Consider the following 21,329-nt stretch of genomic DNA (forward strand, 5'->3'; position numbering starts at 1 on the left):
TATTGTTGATCAAATAACTCACATGGAACTCAGTAGTTCATTTAGTATTTTGCTATTATTTTCAAACTATTGTTATTGTCTAGACACGTGAGATACTTATATTTACATGATTTTGTGCACATTGTTCTTCATGTATAAAGTAAGGATCATGTGACCCATAAAGTTGGACCATGAATAACTTATATGAAGTTATTCATAAAGTTCTTTTAAAGCAATTGATTAGGAAGTATAATACACTGTAATACATAGAAGGAAGTGTTTGCTATGAAAGTATAACCGCTATGATTCGTGTATTATTATTTTCTAATTAAGCAACTGTTACATAACTGTTGAACTTGGTGAGTGACAAACAAGGTTTATGACCATTTTTAAATAAATAGTCACTCATAAGTTATCTGACTATTCTGTGTGAGTCAAGTGGGAGAATGTAAGACTTGCCTCTTTTGGAAACAATTATAACCCATATGATTGATTTTAAAGTGATTGATATCATAATTAATTGATTGACATTTTGTCAATAATTAATTAGCTTGTCCCATTAGATAATGATTGTGATTGATATCTTGATTAATTGATTGATATTTTATCAATAATTAATTAGTATCTCGTATTTTTTAATGATTGATTGATATCTTTGATTGCATGGAAGATATCTTTAATTACAATAATATCTTTGATTACATTGATTAATTATTGATATCTTTAATCACTCAACTTGTTGATTACATGGAAGGAAGTGTTTGCCATGAAAGTATAACTGTCATGATTTGTGTATTATTATTTTCTAATTAAGCAAATGTTACATAACTGTTGAACTTGGTGAGTGACAAACAAGGTTTATGGCCATTTTTAAGTAGTTAGTCACTCATAAGTTATCTGACTATTTCATATGGGTCAAGTGAGAGAATATAAAACTTGTCTCCTTTTGAAACAATTATGACCCACATGATTGATTCTAAAGTGATTGATATCATAATTAATTGATTGACATTTTGTCAATAATTAAGTAACTTCTCCCATTAGATAATGATTGGTGATTGATATCCTGGTTAATTGATTAGTATCTCTCATTTGTTAATGATTGATTGATATCTTTGATTGATATCTTGTTTAATCAGTTGATCAATCAAATCAATCAATTAGTCAGAAAATATTATTTTCAGTTATGAATTTTGACAAGATTTCCTTAGTGGAAGGAAATCTCAAAAATTTTTGTATTTGCTAGTAAGGGTCCCTAGCCTAACATATAAATAGTCTGTGGTGTTCCATCAATAATACACTTTTGGGTTAGACATAGATTAGAAGATCCTTACTCTAAATTCTCCTTCTACTTTTCCTTCTTCTACACATTTTGTTTTGTTAGAGTAGACAAGAAGAAATCAAAGACACTAGAAAAGATTAACTTGTGCTTGGCAACAATGGTTAGAGATAAGAGTATTTAGATTTTCGCTGCATAGTACATTCATATGTATATAATTAGTTAACACCGCAACCTTTAAATCATTAACTGCATTATTTCTGTTTTTGTGCTTTAAGCCCATTATACCAAAAGTTTATTACCAAGTAGGGGCACAGTTTCTGTATGCAGGTAGAGGATTCCTTTGCCTGTACCTAACGCAATTCTCAACCTTATAGTGAAACTAAGAGGCTCTTTAGACTTCCCTGCGATATTACAGGCAATACACCAACTCTGCATTAACAACCACTAAAATTACATGAGGAAGCACCGGCTGAAGTAATTTGCTGCTACTAAACTACTCAGATAAAGTATAAGTTCAATACACCTGTGGATCCAAATTTTGTCTATTTACCTGCGCCTTATTCCCAAACGGGGTCCAGAGGAAGAAATATAGAACAAAGAAAGAAATATGCCAATTTGTATCCAGCAGAACACAAACACACACTTGTTGGTGTGCCATTGTGTCTCCACTTGCACAAGCTCATCCTCATAGTAAATATAAGTGAGAGTTCATACTGTGTTACTTAAGCCAATATTAAAAAAAAAAAAAAAGGAAAAAAAAAGAGTAGGCGCATAGTTGACTGGCATTTTTGAACTTACTCAAAACAGTAAAATGCGTTTGCCGGGAGTCGAACCCGGGTCTATTGCTTGGAAGGCAATTATCCTAACCGTTGGACTACAAACGCTGGTTGCTGCTTAAGTTGACACAACATTATATATTATTAATACTTTGGTAGCAAGTAGTAACTAAGGTACCCACGCCAATAGTCCAATTGCGAGCAATCAAAACGTAAAAATTTTGTTCTTCCAGAAGTCCATATTATTTTAACGTGGAAATAGTAATACGAGCTAAAAAGTAAAATTAAGTAGTACGATGTTGACCAGTGACAAATGACACATAATCAATTGACTTTCAAAACAAAATTGAACTTGTCAACTTGTAACCATTTCCTCTCTTTCTTTAGCAAACAAATCAATCTATTTCTAAGAAAATTATAGGCAAAAAAGCATTACTAATAAATAGGCAAACTTTAAGCACGACATTAACAAGACTAGTGACAAAATTTACCTTAATTAACTAACTGTTGCTCAACCAACGGCCCTTTGGGCAGCTGGTCATTCCACCAAAGACTTTAAGTCTTTGTGGGGTAGTTGGTCATCATCAAAAAATCTAAAATTTTAAATCTTTGGGCAGTTAATCACCGCCAAGATTTGAATTTGCTTCTCATCAATGTGTCATTATATGTAATTTCTTCTAAATTTATAGACATGCGTAGTGTACCTATTTAGGTCGATAGTGGTTCAGTTTTTTTCGATTTTTCTAGGTCTCGTTAGACCTCTCGCCAAGTTAGGTTAGATGTTGTGATTTGATAAAAAAAAATTTAATTGTTACTCAAACGCGAAAAATTTCAACATGTAAATTGAGTTTGTAAAGAAATCGCTGTATTTATTAGATAATTAGTAAATTGAGTTTGCAAACCACTGGGTCGGAAGTTCTGCTAAGGACTCTTGGAGAAGCTTAAGATTCCTAGCCGCCACATGTTCTGGCCTTTTCAACCACTCTTTAGGCCGTTTGCAATACGGTGGAATGATCGTATTGATGGAATTGGTGGCGGTGATTGCCCGGTTGGCCTTTGGCTATGCTTGGAGGCCAAGTCGTTACCATAATTCGAAATAGTTGTAGAAGCTATGAAATTATATTGATCTCTCTTTTATCAGGTAATTATTTGTGGTTAAAATAATTTGTCTTTTTTTTAACCCTTCTTATTTGCTAAACTTCATTCTAATCCATTTTCCTGATAATTTAATTTCTCAATTCATAAAGCTCATCCTAAGAGTACAATCAACAGTGATAACAAAATTTGCATTGATCCAGTAAAAGTTTGTGAAATCTTTCCTAACTAAGCTACTTGCTTATAACTTTACATTATGCACTAATTATTGCTCGATCGACTTCGAAAAAGGGACCAAAAATTTGAGGTACTTAATTAAAAAAAAATGGACCTTAATTTGATCCCCTAAGTGGCTAAAATAATTGATAAGTTTTCGAAATATATAATGTGTGTGTGTAAGCAAAACAACCAGAAATGAAATATGGACCACTTTGTTTTAAGTTTTGGTCAACAACGAAAATACTTTGTTTTATATGTTGGGAACTAAATTAAAATGCTCTCAAACTGTGAAAGACTACTTTAGCAACTTCCCTTCATTGGACTACTTACAATGTTACACCTCTCATGTACTGAAAAAGAAAAAAATTATCTACACAATATATAAGGCTAAAATTGGAGTACTACGTGACAATCACATTTTAAATTTTTTTTATTATATCCTTGATGATTGCATAAGTAAAATGGTCTCAATATATTAAAAATAAAACAAAAGTGTAGAATTTGAATAATATTGATAGCTTTTTATTGGAAAATTTTTTTGTACTTACAACATAAATACATTTTCTTTACCTTTTTATCTTTTTAACTACTTTTCTATTTCATATACATTATATTATAAAATGTGTTCCAGTACTGTAGTATTCCAAAAAAATATTCTCAAATAATCTTCTATCTGAAATTTAACTCGAATAGAGTGAAAACATAACAAAAATATTTTAACAAAGCCCATTTTTGCCTATGTATGAGAAGAAAGAGGAGTACATGGGTAGCTTTTTTATTCGTTTTTCTAATTAAAAGTTAGAAGCACAAGCTTAAAATAAAAATCAACTTGGGTAATTGTCTCCGAATTTTTTCTTTTTCTTTTTTTTTGTGTGGTAAAAGGAATTACACTTGTGGACTTGATAATCTATCTTAATGAGACAGATTTCTGTAAAAGTATCACATAACTGAGAAAAGTTTGATAATCTTGGTCTTATCTTAATCAATTGAACATGAGGTTAGAAATAACTTGTGGTTTCTGGAGCTACGCCTAATCATCTTGCTAACAAACCTACTCTTTCTCCTAACAAATCATGATTTGATGTTAGTTAGTTCATCATATATTTTAAGAAACTGTATTATCTCGACAACTGTACACTAAACCACTACAATTAATTTAGTATTAGGTTCGTATCGTATTTTCAGGTCGTGTTAGAAATTACCATCCCTAATTAAGGCTAGCTTGGAATACTAAAGCTCAAATTATCCCACAAAAAAAAAAAGAAAATGCATACACGACTATAAATATCTGCCTTACTAATCATGCAGATTTTGTAATCTCGAAAACAGTCATAAATTTTGACAAAAAAAAAAGAAGAAAACAATCATAAAGTGTTCTCCACTTAAATACTTTGATACTTGTCTTGATCCTATTTTCAAGTTGCTCTCATTTTGTAACAAGTAATAAATCAAGAGTTTTTGTAACGTTTGCTCATAAGGCACTTATTAACGCACTTAACATTTATCTAACTTATAATGTATATACACATGCTAATAATTATTATCTTTGCTTGCATTTATATACTTTTTCTATATAATTTTACTTACCTTATCTTGTATTTATTTACTTTCCCTAATTAATCTTACATTTCTAAAAATATGACACATGAAATATATCTTAACAAGTACCCTATGAGCACCAGTTAGACAATGATTCTTACAAATAAGTTTGACAATGTCTAGGGCAAAAATTTATTTTTGGAAAGACTTGACCTTTATTTCTGTCTTAGTGTGACCAAAATTTTGTTTAAGCATTAGAATTTTTCAAAGCTCAAAAAATGAAACATATTGCACAAAATTACCAAAAAGATTACAATAAAATTAGAGGAAATGGTCAATAATGAGATGCTATGCTTTTATTATCTATTTAAATATAACTAAAAGTCTTTTTGAATCCCGTTTGATAATCCAATTCAACACTTAAATTTAATAAATTTAGATCTTAACATGTTCAAATGCGTTTGATAACCAAAACTAGAACATCTGAATGAATTAAATGGTTCTAAATTTTTTAGGCAAAATTTGGTACAAAAATGTACACTTAAATATATCAGATTTAGTATATAATAATTCACTAACTTAATGGATTTAGATTTCAAATTTCAAATTTCAGATTTCAATTTTTAGATTTCAATTTTATTAAATACACAAGTGAGCTATCCCAACAAATTTGGAGACATAATTACAAATTGTTCCCTTAAGGATTAGAATTTTTCAAAGCACAAAAAATTGAATATATTGCTCAAAATTACCAAAAAAGATTACAATAAAATTTGAGGAAATGGTCAATAATGAGGTGCTATGCTTTTATTATCTGTTCAGAACTTCAGATGTATCAAAATGTCTTTCTGATTGTTTCCTTGTGGAGCAGCCTATTCATGCTCGTACCAGTTCTGTCCTTTTTGTTTACATTTTAGCAACTTTATATATAATCTCCATCGCGTACCTTGTACAAACAAGAATAAAAAGTTTGAAATTGTATGCTTTCCACATTTGGATATAAACAATTTCAAGTTGATGACAGTACATGAATGCCATGATTCAAAGGCTAACTAATTTCATCTCTTTGAAGCTTTCGATAGTATCCTTGAGGCTCACCTCCAAAGGCATGAACTCAATGCCCAGACCTTTTACTTTCTCATTTGATACATCATATTTCAGCTGAATTAGGGGACTACTATTAGAACATCTGCAAAAGGTTAAAACCATTTCAGAACAGGAAAAAAAAATGAGGTAAAGGTGAGAATGCAGCAAAAACATGTTGAGAAAGTGAGGCAGTTTACTAATTACTACCCAATGTTATGCCAAGGTCCATCTTGCATTCTAATGGATTAGGATCCAGAGAAGAAGCTAATGATTCTTAACAGCAAAAACATCATGCATCAACCAGGATTAGGATTTAGGCCTATAAAATTATCAGAAATCAGTCCCTTAATACTACTAAAATGGTACAGAAGGATGCAGTATTCTTTATCATGTTGAGAGAGAAGCCAAAAGATGAGATACATTTTGGAGCTGCAAGCAATCAGCTAAAGCATGCAAAGACGTCAGTGTGGCGTAACGGAGAAGGAAAACCAGACTCACTTATCTGGCAATTGGAGATTAGGGAAGAGTTCAGTCAGAATCTTGATAAGCTCACAGCAGCCTGCAGTTCTCTCAGCTACGCAATATCTTCCACTGGCAGAAGCGATTTCAAAGGCAACAATATGTGAATATGCAACGTCTCTAACATCAACCCATGGTATAATCATATTAGGGAATGGGTCAATTCCTGCATTCGACAGTAAAAGGGATAACATCTCTTACCATATTGACGAGTATCATTACTTGTAAAGTCAGGATACTTAAAGAGAGATGTAAATAGTCAAATGTGACAAATTTCTATTTAACATGAAGTATTTTACTTCATTTTTCTGGACATTTTACAACCCAAAAACTATATAAAAGAAGAGGGAACGTGAGAAACCAGGTCGGGTAAATAACGCTGTAGTCTGAGAGAGTCTGCATGGGAAAATGATCAAGTTACGAAAACCAAGCAGATTGGCAGGTAACTTATGCAAAATCTGCAGAGACTAGAGATCACAACGAACTAGTACTCAAACTGGTTACTCTATCTTGTAAGAAAGCTTTAGAAGCCACCACAACAAGCTCCAATTCGTATATCGTCTGCTATAAGAAGTCTTTCAACTGCTAAACTGTGTTTCAAATGAAAAGCCTCCAAGTCCTATGCGACTACCTCAAAGTAAATAATTCGTTTAACTGAAGCAGATGTTTTTGTTTAATTCACATTGAACTTCCAAAGCTTTGGCAGTGAAGAAATGCCGACACAGGTAAGTTCCAAAGAAGAATTTGGTAGCAAGCTCTTTAGACAATATGATTGTATACCAAGCAACTAGACATATGCGCTCACCTGTTTGTATTCATGTGCATTACATAATCAAATAAAAGGAGTTGAAAAGATTACATATGATGCCCAATAATGCATACCTATTGTGTGCAATGTATATTTTTTCTGTAATACAAAATGAGCAGGCTCACAACTTCACCAGAGTCAACCACGGCTTCTTTGTTTTAATTGTGTAGAAGAAACTTTCTGTAGATTGACTACTTAACAATATGATAAATTTCTTAACATACCATTTACTAGGCTCAAGATCACTTCTGCACTCAAAGTGGCAGAAGGCTGCAAGAATGGACCAATGACCATTCCTGGATTAATTGCAATCATGTCAATACCATGCTCCTTTGAGAAATCCCAAGCAGCATTCTCTGCCAAAATTTTTGATAGTTGATACCATAACTGAAAAGAGAGAACATATTTGGTAGCTTTAGTTGAAAGCATAATTCTTCAAGTCGAACATTAGAAAAAGTATGTTTTCTAGACACTTGGGAGACCATCCAGTCACATTCTCTAAATCCTTCTACTCTGGAGAAATGGGGCTTATTTTTGAAGTATACATGGCTCTAAACAAGGTTAATTTTTCTCCCTCCAGACAATGTCAGTTGATCGCGTCGAATGATTATAATTATTGGCAGATTACTTGCTAAATTTACTGTTTTGATTTCTTAGCACTTGAGTAAACAACAAAACAGAAACAAAAGTTCACATTTTCAGCAGCGTGATGTTTTCTTTGTCCATATGTCAATAAGCCTTCTCAAGCAAGCATTCCAATATTCATTCCATAGTAATGTACCTTTTGGCTTCGAAGTAATCCCACACTTCTTTCATCTATAAAACACATTCTTTTGGTCTGTTATCAATCTGTTGCGCGCTTTTAGCGTTTTGATTTTGTTGATGCCATCAAATAGTTAGCAATGCTAGCAATAGGAAAGTTTCGTCTCCGTTGCTTCCTTCTGTTTTCTTTACTTTATCTTTTGTTAAGTATCTTCTACTCACAAAGGCTGAGGTGCTTTTGCGATGGGTGATCATGGTAAGGGCTCTTTTGCTAAGCCTTTTAAGAGAAGATGTGTTATCAGCGTGATGAATATTTAACTGTAGAGCCTTCTGTCAATTTCTTTTAGCCAAATTTCTTGTTTTGTGTAGAAGTAAGTAGTTTCCTAATTAATTTTAGTTACTTGAAGTAATAGCCAAGGAATTTCCTATTTTATTTAAGATTTAGAAGTTATTTCCTATTCTGTATAAGTCTAGGAATTAGTATTGGTTTCATGTTGTTATTTGATTTTTGGCCAAATAATATTCTCTATAAATAGGTGAGTTGACATACTACACAAGAGAGACACAAGGGCGACATATAACCTTATATATGGGGTGTGAGAGAGGATTCTTGAGAGATGAGAAATAGTATACAATTGTTGGGTTTAAGTTAAAGTTGTATTTTTGTATACGGTTTTTTTTTTTCTCACATAATAAAAAATATGTTTCTCTCCGTAGACGTAGGTTCAATGATGGAGTCAAACTATATTAAATATTGCGTGTCGTTTATCTTTTATATTTGTGGCTTGTTAATCATTAAATTGTTGTGTACTTGATATCTCAATAGTCACGTATTCCGTGCTTGGATCCTAACAAGTGGTATCAGAGTTTAGTTCCGAGATTGAATTGCTCACAAACACTTAAATCCCAACTAGTATCAGAGCGGGGTTCGTGATTGGATTCTGGTTAACTATTGAGATCAAGTGGGTTGGTGACTATTACCAATTGGGCAATTTAATGGGTGATATCCTTATTTCAAGAGTTTAACAAGAAGCATTAAAGGTAAAAGATGGAAAGTCGAAAAGCATAGAGATACTTGGCAGTAAATTTAGTCAGGTGATTCAAGGATAAAAAAAAAGGTGAAATCCAATATTGATTTTGGACATGAACTGGTAGAGATATTCTTACAACTCTATCGGTTGATATTTCATCCCAAATGGTTATTAGATTCGGATTATGTTCTTTAGGTGGTGTGACATGTGTTCTAAAGAACTAAGAGATCTAATTTTCATACTCCAGAAAACTCTAACAGTTACTAGTTTTTCGTTTTAGGTGGAGTTTTAAAAACCACACGTGTCAAAACAGTCCTAAAAATGGAAAGAAATATGGTAATTTTACCACTTAATTGTCTCAATGGTTAGAAATAGAATTCACAGAAGGAACTATCGAATTGCAAGTGATAGTGAGAAGAAATCCTGCGAAGGGAGATGGTGAATTGAGACACATTCTCCCAAGTCAACTGGAGGTTGGATTCGAAATAACTACACATGTTCATTTGCCGATTGAATCAATTTGGTGTCAAGACTGTATTGATTCGGATGTATAGTTCAGTACCATATTATTTGGTAATGGAAGATAAATGGTTGTTAAAAGAAATATTCGTCAAGATAGAGATTTGTTAGGAAATTGGTTTAATTTCTTTTAGGCAAATTTTTTGTTTTGTGTGGAAGTAACTAGTTTTCTAATTAATTTTAGTTAGTTGAAGTAGTAACCAAGAAATTTTCTATTTTATTTAGAATTTAAAAGTTATTTCCCATTCTGTATAAGTTTAGAAATTAGCACTGGTTTTCTGTTATTATTTAGTTTCTTAGCCAAATAATATTTTCTATAAATAAGTGGGTTGGCATACTACACAAAAGCACATAAAGACGACATGTAGCCTTATACATAGGGTGTAAGGGAGGGTTGATGAGAGATGGTATACAAGGGTTGGGTTTGAATTGAAATTGTATTCTTGTATATGATTTTTTTTCCTCCCATAATAAAGAACAGATTTCTCGCCATGGACGTAGATTTAATGGTGGAATCGAACCACGTTAAATATTAAGTGTCGTTTATTTTTCATGCTTGTGGCTTGTTAATCATTAAATTATTATATACTTGATATCTCAATAATCACGTGTTCCGCGTTTGGATTCTAACAAAACCAATTATTGCAAGTGCTTTCAATACTTATAGCCTCATTAGTGATACTACTATCTTTCATAAACAAATTGAATCGACCAGAAGAACTGTGTCAGCCAATATAGCAGATAGACACACCTTGTGCTCCTCACAATATAATGGATCTGAAAGCCAACTTTCATCAACTATGACACCGTCCTTTAATTCATCATTGGTAGCAACTGCTGCAATAGAAGACGTTAAAATCACTCTTTTGATAGATTGAACTTTGGCACAAGACTGTAGCACATTAGCGTTGCCTTCACTGCAGGATCCAATAGCTGTGCCTAAGAAATTAACAGCAAAAAAAGGGGGGTGGGGATGAAGTCGTTACAGATTTGTGTAATTCATAAGCTCCATTATGCACTAACCCATAGAAAAGGAGTGAAATCATTGCCTAAGAAATTGTTATCAATACCATTTTATATATAGTGTATGCATCACACTGTTGAGACTATACTAGTTCTAATGTTATCCAACTGTTGTCCTTTTTTGAACTTTTTTCTGGATGACAGCTTATTTTACAGATATCGTTCATCCTAATTATTCTAAACACTCGATTAAGACTTGAAGTTCCTGTAAGTTACTTGAGGAAATCCACAAAAACAGAAACATAGAAACAGAGACTTGCAGGATGCCCTTTGAGTACTACCATTTTGTCGGCAACATCCATATGGCTGCTGAGAAACTAGAATACTCATTCTCTTTGCACTTGAGACTTCTAGTACACAACAATTTTGTAACTGAGGAACATAAAGGAATTAGACCATTTCAGTAACTAACTAGCCACATAACAATTATTTAAGCATGTGAAGAATTACGAATGTTAAGAGCCATATAGTTATTATTAGTTGAAATTCAAAATTTGATCATCATTTGAAATGTACCTGCGGATTGCTCACTGAAAGTTGAACTGGAGATGCAGCATGGAAAACGCCTTCACATCCATCAACCACTGCATCAAAGGATCCCTCTTCTAGTAAGTTTGCCTGGAACAAGTGAAGTCTTTTCCTTGGCTCCATTCAGTGCCTCCAAGAATTCTGTCTTTCTTGGATCATCTGTGTCATCATGCAAAAACAAACTACCAATTAAAGGGATGCTAAATTTCTCAAATATTTACCCGAACAATTCATTGAACGCTAAATTTGATAGGTGAAATGTATTGGGTGGACACAAGAAAGAGTTCAGAGAAGAAACCAAAAGCAGTAAAGAGCATGAATGATTTACTGAGGTCACGAACTGAAGCTTTAACAGCATAGCCACGCTCAAGCAACAGCTTGACTAGCCATGAAGCTATGTATCCCGAAGCCCCAGTCACGCACACCACCTTCCCTTCTCCGCTCATTTCTCCTCTTCAGTGAGTCTCTGTTTCTGCAGCTGGTGTAATCAGTGAAAGTGCAAGGAAGCTGGGAATTTGAACCATCCCAAATTGTCTAAAAACTAATGCTCGAGCTACTTTTGTGGTGGACGATGAATGCGTACACTAAATTTGTAGGAAATATAAAGGGATAATTTCAGAAACCTCCCTAGCGTTTTGCATAATATCAGTCAACGCTCTTGAGGTTTTTAAAATCTCGTATACCTCCCTAGATTGACATTTCTTATAACATTTAGCCCCTTCGAAGGAAATACAAGAAAGATAAATGCAATAATGAGTAATTTTACAGATATACAACAACTATTATCTAATATAATGCATGATGTTTAACCAAACAAAACAAGGATATTCCTAAATATATATTTAGTCATTAGATCATTTTTTGATTATTTTTTAATTTCTGACTTATTTATAAAGTTTTTCTATAACTTGGACTTATATTACAAACTACACATATGAGGAGATTATTTTATTTTTTAGTACAACTTAAACTACACCATGTATTAAAACATATTTCTTAAATAATTTATTGATTTCATTATAACTGCCCATAAAAATTTTTAAGGTGTTAGTTACTTACCAAAATCCTTGTAAATAGTTAACTTTGACTAGATTTAATTTATCTACATTCTTTGTTGTCCCACCATGACCTTGATATTTATTTTTTAATTTATATTTGTTGGTTTAAAATTTTTATTTTGTTTTGGCTCTTTGGTTAAATAGCTATTAAAAGCAAGGGTAACATTGTCAATTCGTGACCTTTGATAGGGATATTTGATCTTATCAAATTGACAGGGGAAGTAAGTAAGATTTTAAAAACCTTAGAGGAACTGAGTAATATCATGAGAAATCTCAGGTGAGGTTTCTAAAATTATCCCAAATATTAAACCAAGCCCATGTGCTTCTAGTTATTTATTATTATTTACTTAGGATGTATATGATAAAATTGAAGTTTGAAAACTAAAATTTGAAATATAAATTTATTAAATTACTAAATCGTTAAATATTAAATTTGATACATTTCAGTGTATGTCATAAGTGAATAACTTATCATTTATTTTTTAAAGCAAGTTTTGCCTAAAAATTTTAATATCACTTAATTAATTCATATGTTCTATTTTTTGTTATCAAATATATCTGAACATATTAAATTTAAATTTTATTAAATTTAAATGATAAATTAGATTATCAAAGAGGGCTTATTTATTTGGTTGTGTCCTAAGTTCAATAGCCTATTATTTTGATTGCATCAAGCTTGGGCCATGTGAAATTGGTCCTTAGAACCAGTAGTCGTGTTAACATAATGTGGATAAGTCAACGCATTGGGCCTTAATCGGAAAAATGACCATTTCGGTCCTTTATCTTTGAAGTTTTAAGCAATTTAGTCCCACATGTATTATCTCTACCAATTTAATTCTCTGTCTTTAAAAAATATAGCCAAGGAAGTGGAATGTATGCGTAATTGGCTCTCATGATCTTTACGAGCACCCTCACATAAATGATCTTGCCTATATGCCTGCCACTAAAAATGGAAGATTTGGATTCAATTTACTGGTGGGTGGATTCTTTAGCCCCAAACGTTGTGCAGACGCAATCCCTCTTGATGCATGGGTTCCAGGAGACGATATAATACCTGTTTGTAAAGCAATACTGGAAACTTTCAGAGATCTTGGTACTAGGGGGAACAGGCAGAAACAAGAATGATGTGGTTGATTGATGAACTTGTGAGCATTTCATTCTCTTTTCATTCAGAACATCATTAATAAGTTACTGCAGTTAAATGCAAATTTTGCTGAACAGATCAGGTGGTTAAGAGGATACCCCAACAAGAGCTAGAGAGAGCATCATCTGAAGACCTGGTTCGAAAGCAATGGGAGAGGAGAGATTATCTTGGTATCCATCCACAGAAACAGGAAAGCTATAGCTTCGTTGGTCTTCATAGCTTGAGGCATTGCTCAAAGAGCCTCTTTTAAAGAACAGGTTTTCTCCAGAACCACCTATTCTCATGAGAGGCTTGGTAGCTTGTACTGGCAATCAGTTCTGTGGGCAGGCAATAATAGAGACTAAAGCTCGTGCACTGAAGATCACAGAGGAGGTTCAGCGCCAAGTTTCCGTCACTCGGCCTGTAAGAATGCACTGGACTGGCTGCCCAAATTCCTGTGGACAGGTTCAAGTTGCAGATATTGGATTCATGGGATGCATGACAAGAGATAAAAATGGAAAGCCAGTCGAAGGTGCTGATGTGTTCTTGGGAGGGAGAATTGGCAGTGATTCACATTTAGGAGAAGTTTATAAGAAGGGAGTTCCATGTGATGATTTGGTACCCTTGGTTGTAGACCTTTTAATAAATCAATTTGATGCAGTCCGTCGGGAGAGTGAAGAAGGGGAAGAGTAATTTGGATAACTCCTCTGGTTTATCATTTGGATGTCTGTGCTGGGGAAAGAGAATGACGAAAGAGGAGTTACTTTTTGACTAATTTGAAACCATTGTTCAGAAGCTTTCTGCAGCTTCTAAAACATACAAGAGTGTTTACGTATTGACACATGGGGGATCTCTTCCACGTACAAGATGCTAGAATAAAATTTCTGACGTAAATTTGTTTAGAGATGAAATTAGACAGTTATAATTTATACATGAAACTATTTCTGAGAAGGTACATGCATTTTCTTTTCCCTGTTTGATCTGAAAAGGCAAAATCCTCCGGCTACCATTTTACTTGTATGAATAGCTCAAGATGGAATATTTATATCAGGTAAATCTTCGTCATTGTCGTGCATTTAGTAAAGATGTGACCAACATCACAAAGTGGAAGAATGATTTGATTATCACAGCTAGCTTAATACACGCATTCCTGCTCATTGCAGTAATTGCAGTCCGCTTGTTGATTAGGAAACCTTCACTTCAGGCTATAGGTTGTTCTGATTATTTACCAGCTACTATCTCATAAATGAAACAGCTATGGATAAAGATCATGCTTACTACTAGATGGGTACAATAGATAAAAGTGGATACCACCATACTGAGAAAAGAAATCCACTTTGGTCAATTAAGTTTTTGGTTTGTTTCAAATAATGCTATTTAATTCTCTTCAAAGAATTACAGCAGAACCACAATTTCTGCCAATTGAGTTCTTTATTTTGTCATATATGTAATCTGCTGATTCAGCTATGCAATATATATGTTATCAAATCATTTACCATACTAGTCTGACGTAATTTTGTTAAGGCTGTGCAACTGATCTGCCGTACTCGCTCTCTTGAAAGTTCTAGGTGTCTTCCTATCTCCTCGAATGATTGAGGAGTATTCCCATTTAGGCCATAGTACAGTCTTAAGATATTTACTTCTCTATCACATAGTCCCTTGAGCAGTTTCTCTATATCCCTCTTCATGAACTGTTTCTTCACTATTGCTTCTGGAGTTGTTTCATCTGGCCCTGCTACAATCTCCTGCGCAACCATTGAAATTCAATAGCTTATAAACAGATACTGCTCATAGTTGCACTCTGATAATTTGAACCAAAGTGTATCCTTTCACTTTAAGCATTCCTTTTTTTTTTTTGGTTGGTTTTATACAAGGGAAATGACAAAGAGGGTAAGGGAGAAATGGAGCAGTAAGAATCAACACTGAAACGATATTTTTCATACTGTTGTAAAGGACATCAGGAATATGTAGATGAACGTTGATGACTCCTACTTAATGGGATTCTAAACCATTAAGCATTTTCTTCAAAAGGCTATGGCTGTCTCGTCAATCTTTTCTTTTGAAAGGAATCCAATGATAGTATAATGTCATCTAGTTTTCTGATCTCTGCTAATGTAAGAAAAAATTTGCCAGTTGCAAGTTATAGCTCTCACTGTTACTTTCAGATCTGGAAGGTCTTTAATTTCCTTTTAAGCATTTATTGGCAACCTTTTCTCTAGCATTTCTTCAGTAGAGGAAATAAGAAGGAAATGAGAGAATCAGGACAATAAGGATCTAATCCTTCATCTATGACAAGGGACGAATCCATTTGCTATTCAAACTTTAAGTTCTGCAGTCTTGTAAAGAACGGTACTCCTCTTTAGAGAAAGGAGTGAATTGTATTGTAGGCTGCTTCAGGAATAGTTAAGATGTCCTCAATCATTTACCCAATGTTGTTTGCTATGTTCTATTCTTACGAGTCTAGTTCTTTTTAAATGTGATTTGGTCTTGAACTTTGAGTCTGTTTTGACGATTCATTCTGATCTTACTTGCAAAAGACATTTTAAAACGTTTTTTGCAAGGCTGTTGCCTAACCATCATGACTTTGAAGGAGAAAACTGCACCTTCTTGGTCTCCTATAACACACTGAATTTATCGTAGGACATGGTTTCGATGAGAAAAGAAAGAGAACAAAACTGAAATTTATTAGAACCTGCAATGACATGGAAGCTCCAGCTACTATTGGTTGATCTAGGGAAATTGGCTCTCTGTTTCTTTCAAGAGCAAGCCACACAGTCAACATGTCCCTTTTAACTGCTTCTGCAATTTCTTGGCATGTTGGCAGCTTCCGTAGCCTCCTGCTTAAGACAGCATTTGCCTCGCATATCCTTGGGACCAGTTCACTTACGCTTCCCTACACAGGACAGGCTAATTGCATTCACCAATTACAAACTTTCTTTTCAAAGTCATATACACTACAAATTATTGCACTCAATTCAGCCAAGAACAAAATGATCTTGGATATCTATGGTCCACAACAGCATGCACCATGATAAATTTAGGGAATGTTCTCATGTATGCTGCTGATTCTGTATTAAGTATGATTGTGCAAATAGACTATATCGATGCATGGAAAAACCAGGCAAAGAATGCTTTACATGAATCTGTAATGTTACTCAACTGGCTGGCTATGTTATTACAGGTGTTGACATTTGTTTCATAGCAAATAAACAAGAAAAAAAAAAGGAACCTGAATAGAGAAAAGGCAAACTAAAGCTTCAGCAAAAGCCAGAAACTGTGTACATCAAGCTGAAGACTGACTGTTTCAAACAGACTAGAACAAACTTTACGAGTGATTAATGAGTGATGGTGAATAGAAGGGTAGTAGCTGAACAAATTTAATTGGTCAGGTGGACCTGTAGAAGAACAGAGAATTTAACAGTATGTATTTTCTTACCGGCAGCCGAGTAATTTTAGACTTCTTTGCTATCGCTTTGGTGATAGCTTGCCTAATCCACCAGTAAACATAAGTTGATAGCTTATAGCCCTTCTCTGGATTGAATTTCTTTGCACCATGAAGAAGCCCAAGATTTCCTTCCTACACGGAGACAAAGCAGGTTTTATATATAAATAACTGAAGATAACTGCTGACTAAAGAAGTGAAATAAAGGAACCTGGATCAGATCTTGCAAGCTCAACCCTTTGCCTTGATAAGAAGATGCAACAGAAATTACAAGTCTTCTGTAGCATCTTGTGATTCTTTCCTGAGCTTCTCTGCCATCACACAAAACCTTATCTAGTGAATTTTTACTCATCCCTGCTGCCTTGGCCCATTGAGCTAAAGTGACTTCATTCTCACTAGTCTCTTCAATTCTCTTTCTCACAGCTTCAACTCTTGCCTCTTCCTAAAAATGTTCAGAAATCTCCGCTCATTTAACGAACATTTACATACTTTCTGATTAAACACTTAAATTAAATTAAAGGAGCAAATGCTGTAACTCTAACCAAGAAACAAGTTTCACTTGCCATCTCTATGTGCTTGTTAAATAGTTTTTTACAACATGCATATGATTTGAACAAAGGTTCTTTCTTTGTCTTTTGCTAGGTGCATAGGACTTTAATGTTCCATTTACCAATAAAATGTAGATTGAGAATTGCTGGAAATTTTCCTGTTTCAGGCTTTGAAAGCAGAACATACCTTAAGGCAAAGAGTATATTCTGCCTCTTGTTTAGGTGTCAAATATTGCCCTGAATTGGTTGGTTTTATAGCAACATTCATAATTACTTTCTCATTCTCCACACTCTCTGAAAAAGCCTTTCTCCTTTTTCTTCTCCTCTTCCTCCTCATCAACACTCCATTTCTCCAAGTCTTCTCTTCATCATCTTTCTTCCTCTCTCTGAAATCCAAGAAGTTCTCAATTTCAAATGCGGAAGCAACCGCAGCTCTTGCAGCCTTAGCAGCATCAATGGTGAGTGTCACACCCTCATGAGTAGCTGTAGAAGTGGCAAATGTAACCTCAGGAGTTGACTTCAGAGCATGCTTAGAGGAAGAATGACTTGGAGGAAGCTGAAGATTGTTGAAAACTTGATGACATGATTTAGTTGGACTATAGTAAGAGAAGGATATAGTGGGAAGAGTTGATGAATGGTTTGTAGATGAGCATCCACTGATCGCCATGAAACTTTGAAGCGAGAGCTCTGTTTTTGGATAGACTGAGAGGATGCAGAAAATATTGTCCAAAGGTTTTTGAAGATATATCATTTATACTCTCTGCATGATATTTTCCTATGCGGGGTCCAGAGGAAGAAATATAAAGCAAAGAATGAAATATTCCACTTTGTATGTGCCATTGTTTCCTAATGTGCACCAGCTCATCCTCGTAGTAAAATTAAGGAATGCATTTGATAAAATTGAAATCTAAAATTTGAAATCTAAAATTTAAAATCTAAAATCTAAATTTATTAAGCTATTAAATTATTAAATATTAAATTTAAGAGTTATTATCACTTTACCCCCTTAATGTTTAGTGTCACTGTTAATTTCTCCCTCAATGTTACATTTTAGTCATTTTACCTCCAAAATTAACGGTTAAATTTAACGAAATTTGTTGATTAAAATAAAAAAACATGTTTAGCCCTTAAAATTATTATCACTTTACCCCTATGAACTATAGTCTCATTATCAATTTACCCCCTAAAGTTATTTTTTAAGCAATTTATCCCACCGTTAAACCAATTTAACAAGTTAAAAAACTTTAGAAGAAAGTACCCTTATCTTTGTGTAAAAATAATAGAAAATTTAGAGTGACTTTTCTCCTTTTTAGTATTAAGAAAAAAAAGTCAAAATATTAATCTCTTATTTCTTGACAATCTTATTAATATTGAAAAAAAAAATAGAAAGATGGGGAGGGGGAGGGGGAGGGGGAGGGAGAGAGATAGAGAGAGAGAGAGAGAGAGAGAGAGAGAGTTTAATTCTTTTTTTAAAAAAATACAAATAAGAAAGAATTAAATATTTTTATTATTTTAAATTATTTTACTTTTCTGTTTACTACTCAATTCCAATTCTAATCCCGACAACTTTAAAATAATACGACAATGTTAGACTCTTCTTTGTTTTTTTTTTGTAAAATCTAATTTTTTGTCTCCTTCTTTCTATCTATTTTTTTCTAGTATTAATAAGTGTGAAAAACAAAATTTGAGAAAATTCTTTTATTTTTTATTTTTGGATCTATTGTAATTTAATTATAATTATATATATAAAAAGGATAAATACATTTAAATTTGTTTTACCATACTGGTTAGATTAACAATGAGGTAAAATACCTAGAAAACAATGTTAGGGATTAAAGTGATTATATCATTATAATTAAAAGGGATAAAGTGATAATAATAATGTAGTAATGCTATAGAATAAAAGAGTATTTTTGTCCAAAATTTCTTAACATATTGAGTTGAATTAGTTATGGAGGTGAAGTGACTAAAAGATAACTTAGGGAGTAAACTAATAGTAATGATATAGTTTAAGGGCGTAAAGTGATAATATTCCTAAATTTAATATATTTGAGTGCATATCACATTCAGTGATAAGTGAATAGCTTATCACTTAATTTTGGAAGTAAGTTTTGCTTAGAAAATTCAGTGTCACTTAATTAATTTAGATGTTCAATTTTTGGTTATCAAATGGTTTGAATATGTTAAGATTTGAATTCATTAAAATTAAGTGTTGAATTAGGTTATCAACCAGGGCCCAAGTGAGAGTTCATATTATGTTACTTAACCCAAAAAAAAAAGGAGTAGGGAGAGTTCATACTATTTTACTTAACCCCAAAAAAAGAAAAGAGAAGGGGCACAGTTGACTGGCATTTTGGAAATTAAAAAAAAAACAGTAGAATGCGTTTGCATTTTGGAAATTAAAAAAAAATAACAATAAAATGCGTTTGCCGAGAATCACCAGTGTGCATCATTAATACTTCTGGTGGCAACTCAGGTGCTCGAACAATAGTCCCATTGCGAGCAATCACAAACGTAAAAATTTTGTGCTTCTAGTAGTCATATCATTTTAACGAGGAAATAGTAGTATGAGGTTAAAAAAAAAAAAAGAAAAATTAAGTAGTACGATGTTGACTAGTGAGATATTACACATAATCAATTAACTCTCATTCAAAACAAAATTGAATTTGTCAACTCGTATCCGTTTCCACTCTTTCTTTAGTAAAAAAATCATTTTATTTCTAAGATAATTATAGGCAAGAAAAGAAAACATTAATTATAGGCAAACTTTAAGCAGATGTTAATAGGACTAGTGACAAAATTTACCTTAATCAATTAACCATTACTCAAACACACACAAAAAAAAAAAATTCAACTTGTAACTTGAGCTTGTAAAGAAATCATTCCATTTGATGGGTCGAAATTCTGTTGGAGGAGAACTCTTGGACATTTTTGTATCAAGTTTTAAGATTCGAATTTTGTAATAGACAATTTTGATGAGAAAGACACAGGCGGGTGGGAATTTTTTTTTTTTTTTTTCAAAAAGGAACAAATTGAGTTTGCAGCTAATATGTGACAAAAACAGTCGAACTCTGTGGCTTAAAAGCTTACGATACCTAGCCGCCACATCATCTGGCCTTTTCAACCATTCTTCAGGCGGCTTGCAATGCGGTGGAATGATCGTAGTGATCGAGTTGGCGGCGGTGATTGTCCGCTTGGCCTTTGGCTATGCTTGGAGGCCAAAACGTCACCACAATTCGAAATAGTTGTAGAAGCTACGAAATTATATTGATCTCTCTTTTATCAGGTAATTATTTGTAGTTAAAATAATTTGTCTTTTTTTTAACCCTCTTTATTTGCTAAACTTCATTCTAATCCATTTTCCTCATAATTTGACTTCTCAATTCATAAAGCTCATCCTGAGAGTACAATCAACGATGATAACAAAATTTGCATTATTTGATCTAGTAAAAGTTTGTGAAATCTTTCCTAACTAAGTTAATTGCTTATAACTTTACACTATGCTCTAATTATTGCTCGATCGACTTCGAGAAAAGGGACCATAGTTTCCAAAATTTGAGGTACCTCATTAAAAAAAAAAAAATGGACCTTAATTTGATCCCCTAAGTGGCTAAAGTAATAGATACGTTTTCGAAATATATAATGTGTGTGTATATATGAACAAAACAACTAGAAATGAAATATGGACCACTTTGTTTTAATTTTTTTGTCAACAACGAAAATACTTTGTTTTATATGTTGAGAACTAAATTAAAATGCTCTCAAACTGTGAAAGATTACTTTAGCAACTTCCCTTAATTGAACTACTTACAATATGTTGCACCTTTTGTGTACCAAAAAAAATCTATATACACAATATATAAGGCTGAAGTTGGAGTACTATGTGACAATCACATTTTAAATTTTTTTGTTATATCCTTGATGATTGGATAAGTAAAATGGTCTCAATATATTAAAAATAAAAACAAAAGTAAAGAATTTGAATAATATTA

The 21,329-nt window shown here is 33.1% G+C and overlaps 1 protein-coding gene, 1 non-coding gene and 2 pseudogenes across 2 annotated transcripts; 1 reads left to right on the top strand and 3 right to left on the bottom strand.

Annotated features, from left to right (window-relative positions):
* Positions 1–2,073: 2,073 nt before the first annotated feature.
* Positions 2,074–2,145, bottom strand: TRNAG-UCC. The gene has a single exon. It is a non-coding gene; the product is annotated as a tRNA-Gly (tRNA).
* A 3,578-nt stretch (positions 2,146–5,723) lies between these two features.
* On the bottom strand, positions 5,724–11,713 carry LOC113763166 (annotated as a pseudogene).
* Positions 11,714–12,986: 1,273 nt separating this feature from the next.
* Positions 12,987–14,298, top strand: LOC113759561 (annotated as a pseudogene).
* Positions 14,299–14,510: 212 nt separating this feature from the next.
* On the bottom strand, positions 14,511–18,039 carry LOC113761928 (RNA polymerase sigma factor sigD, chloroplastic). Its single transcript, XM_027305118.1, has 5 exons — positions 17,525–18,039; positions 17,001–17,231; positions 16,784–16,924; positions 16,040–16,240; positions 14,511–15,092 (listed from the first exon to the last, which is right to left on the bottom strand). The coding sequence occupies exons 1-5, from the start codon at positions 18,002–18,004 to the stop codon at positions 14,808–14,810; spliced, it is 1,338 nt and encodes a 445-aa protein (XP_027160919.1). The 5' UTR covers positions 18,005–18,039; the 3' UTR covers positions 14,511–14,807.
* Positions 18,040–21,329: the final 3,290 nt, after the last annotated feature.

The sequence above is a fragment of the Coffea eugenioides genome, chromosome 2 (assembly GCF_003713205.1).
Source record: "Coffea eugenioides isolate CCC68of chromosome 2, Ceug_1.0, whole genome shotgun sequence".
Classification (NCBI taxonomy): Eukaryota; Viridiplantae; Streptophyta; class Magnoliopsida; order Gentianales; family Rubiaceae; genus Coffea; species Coffea eugenioides.

Coding starts and splice junctions, on each gene's coding strand:
- LOC113761928 (XM_027305118.1), bottom strand. CDS start 18,004: ATGGCGATCAGTGGATGCTCATCTACAAACCATTCATCAACTCTTCCC. Junction 16,925..17,000: donor GCTTGCAAGATCTGATCCAG/GTTCCTTTATTT, acceptor GTCTCCGTGTAG/GAAGGAAATCTTGGGCTTCT. Junction 15,093..16,039: donor GAGCTTCCATGTCATTGCAG/GTTCTAATAAAT, acceptor ATGGTTGCGCAG/GAGATTGTAGCAGGGCCAGA.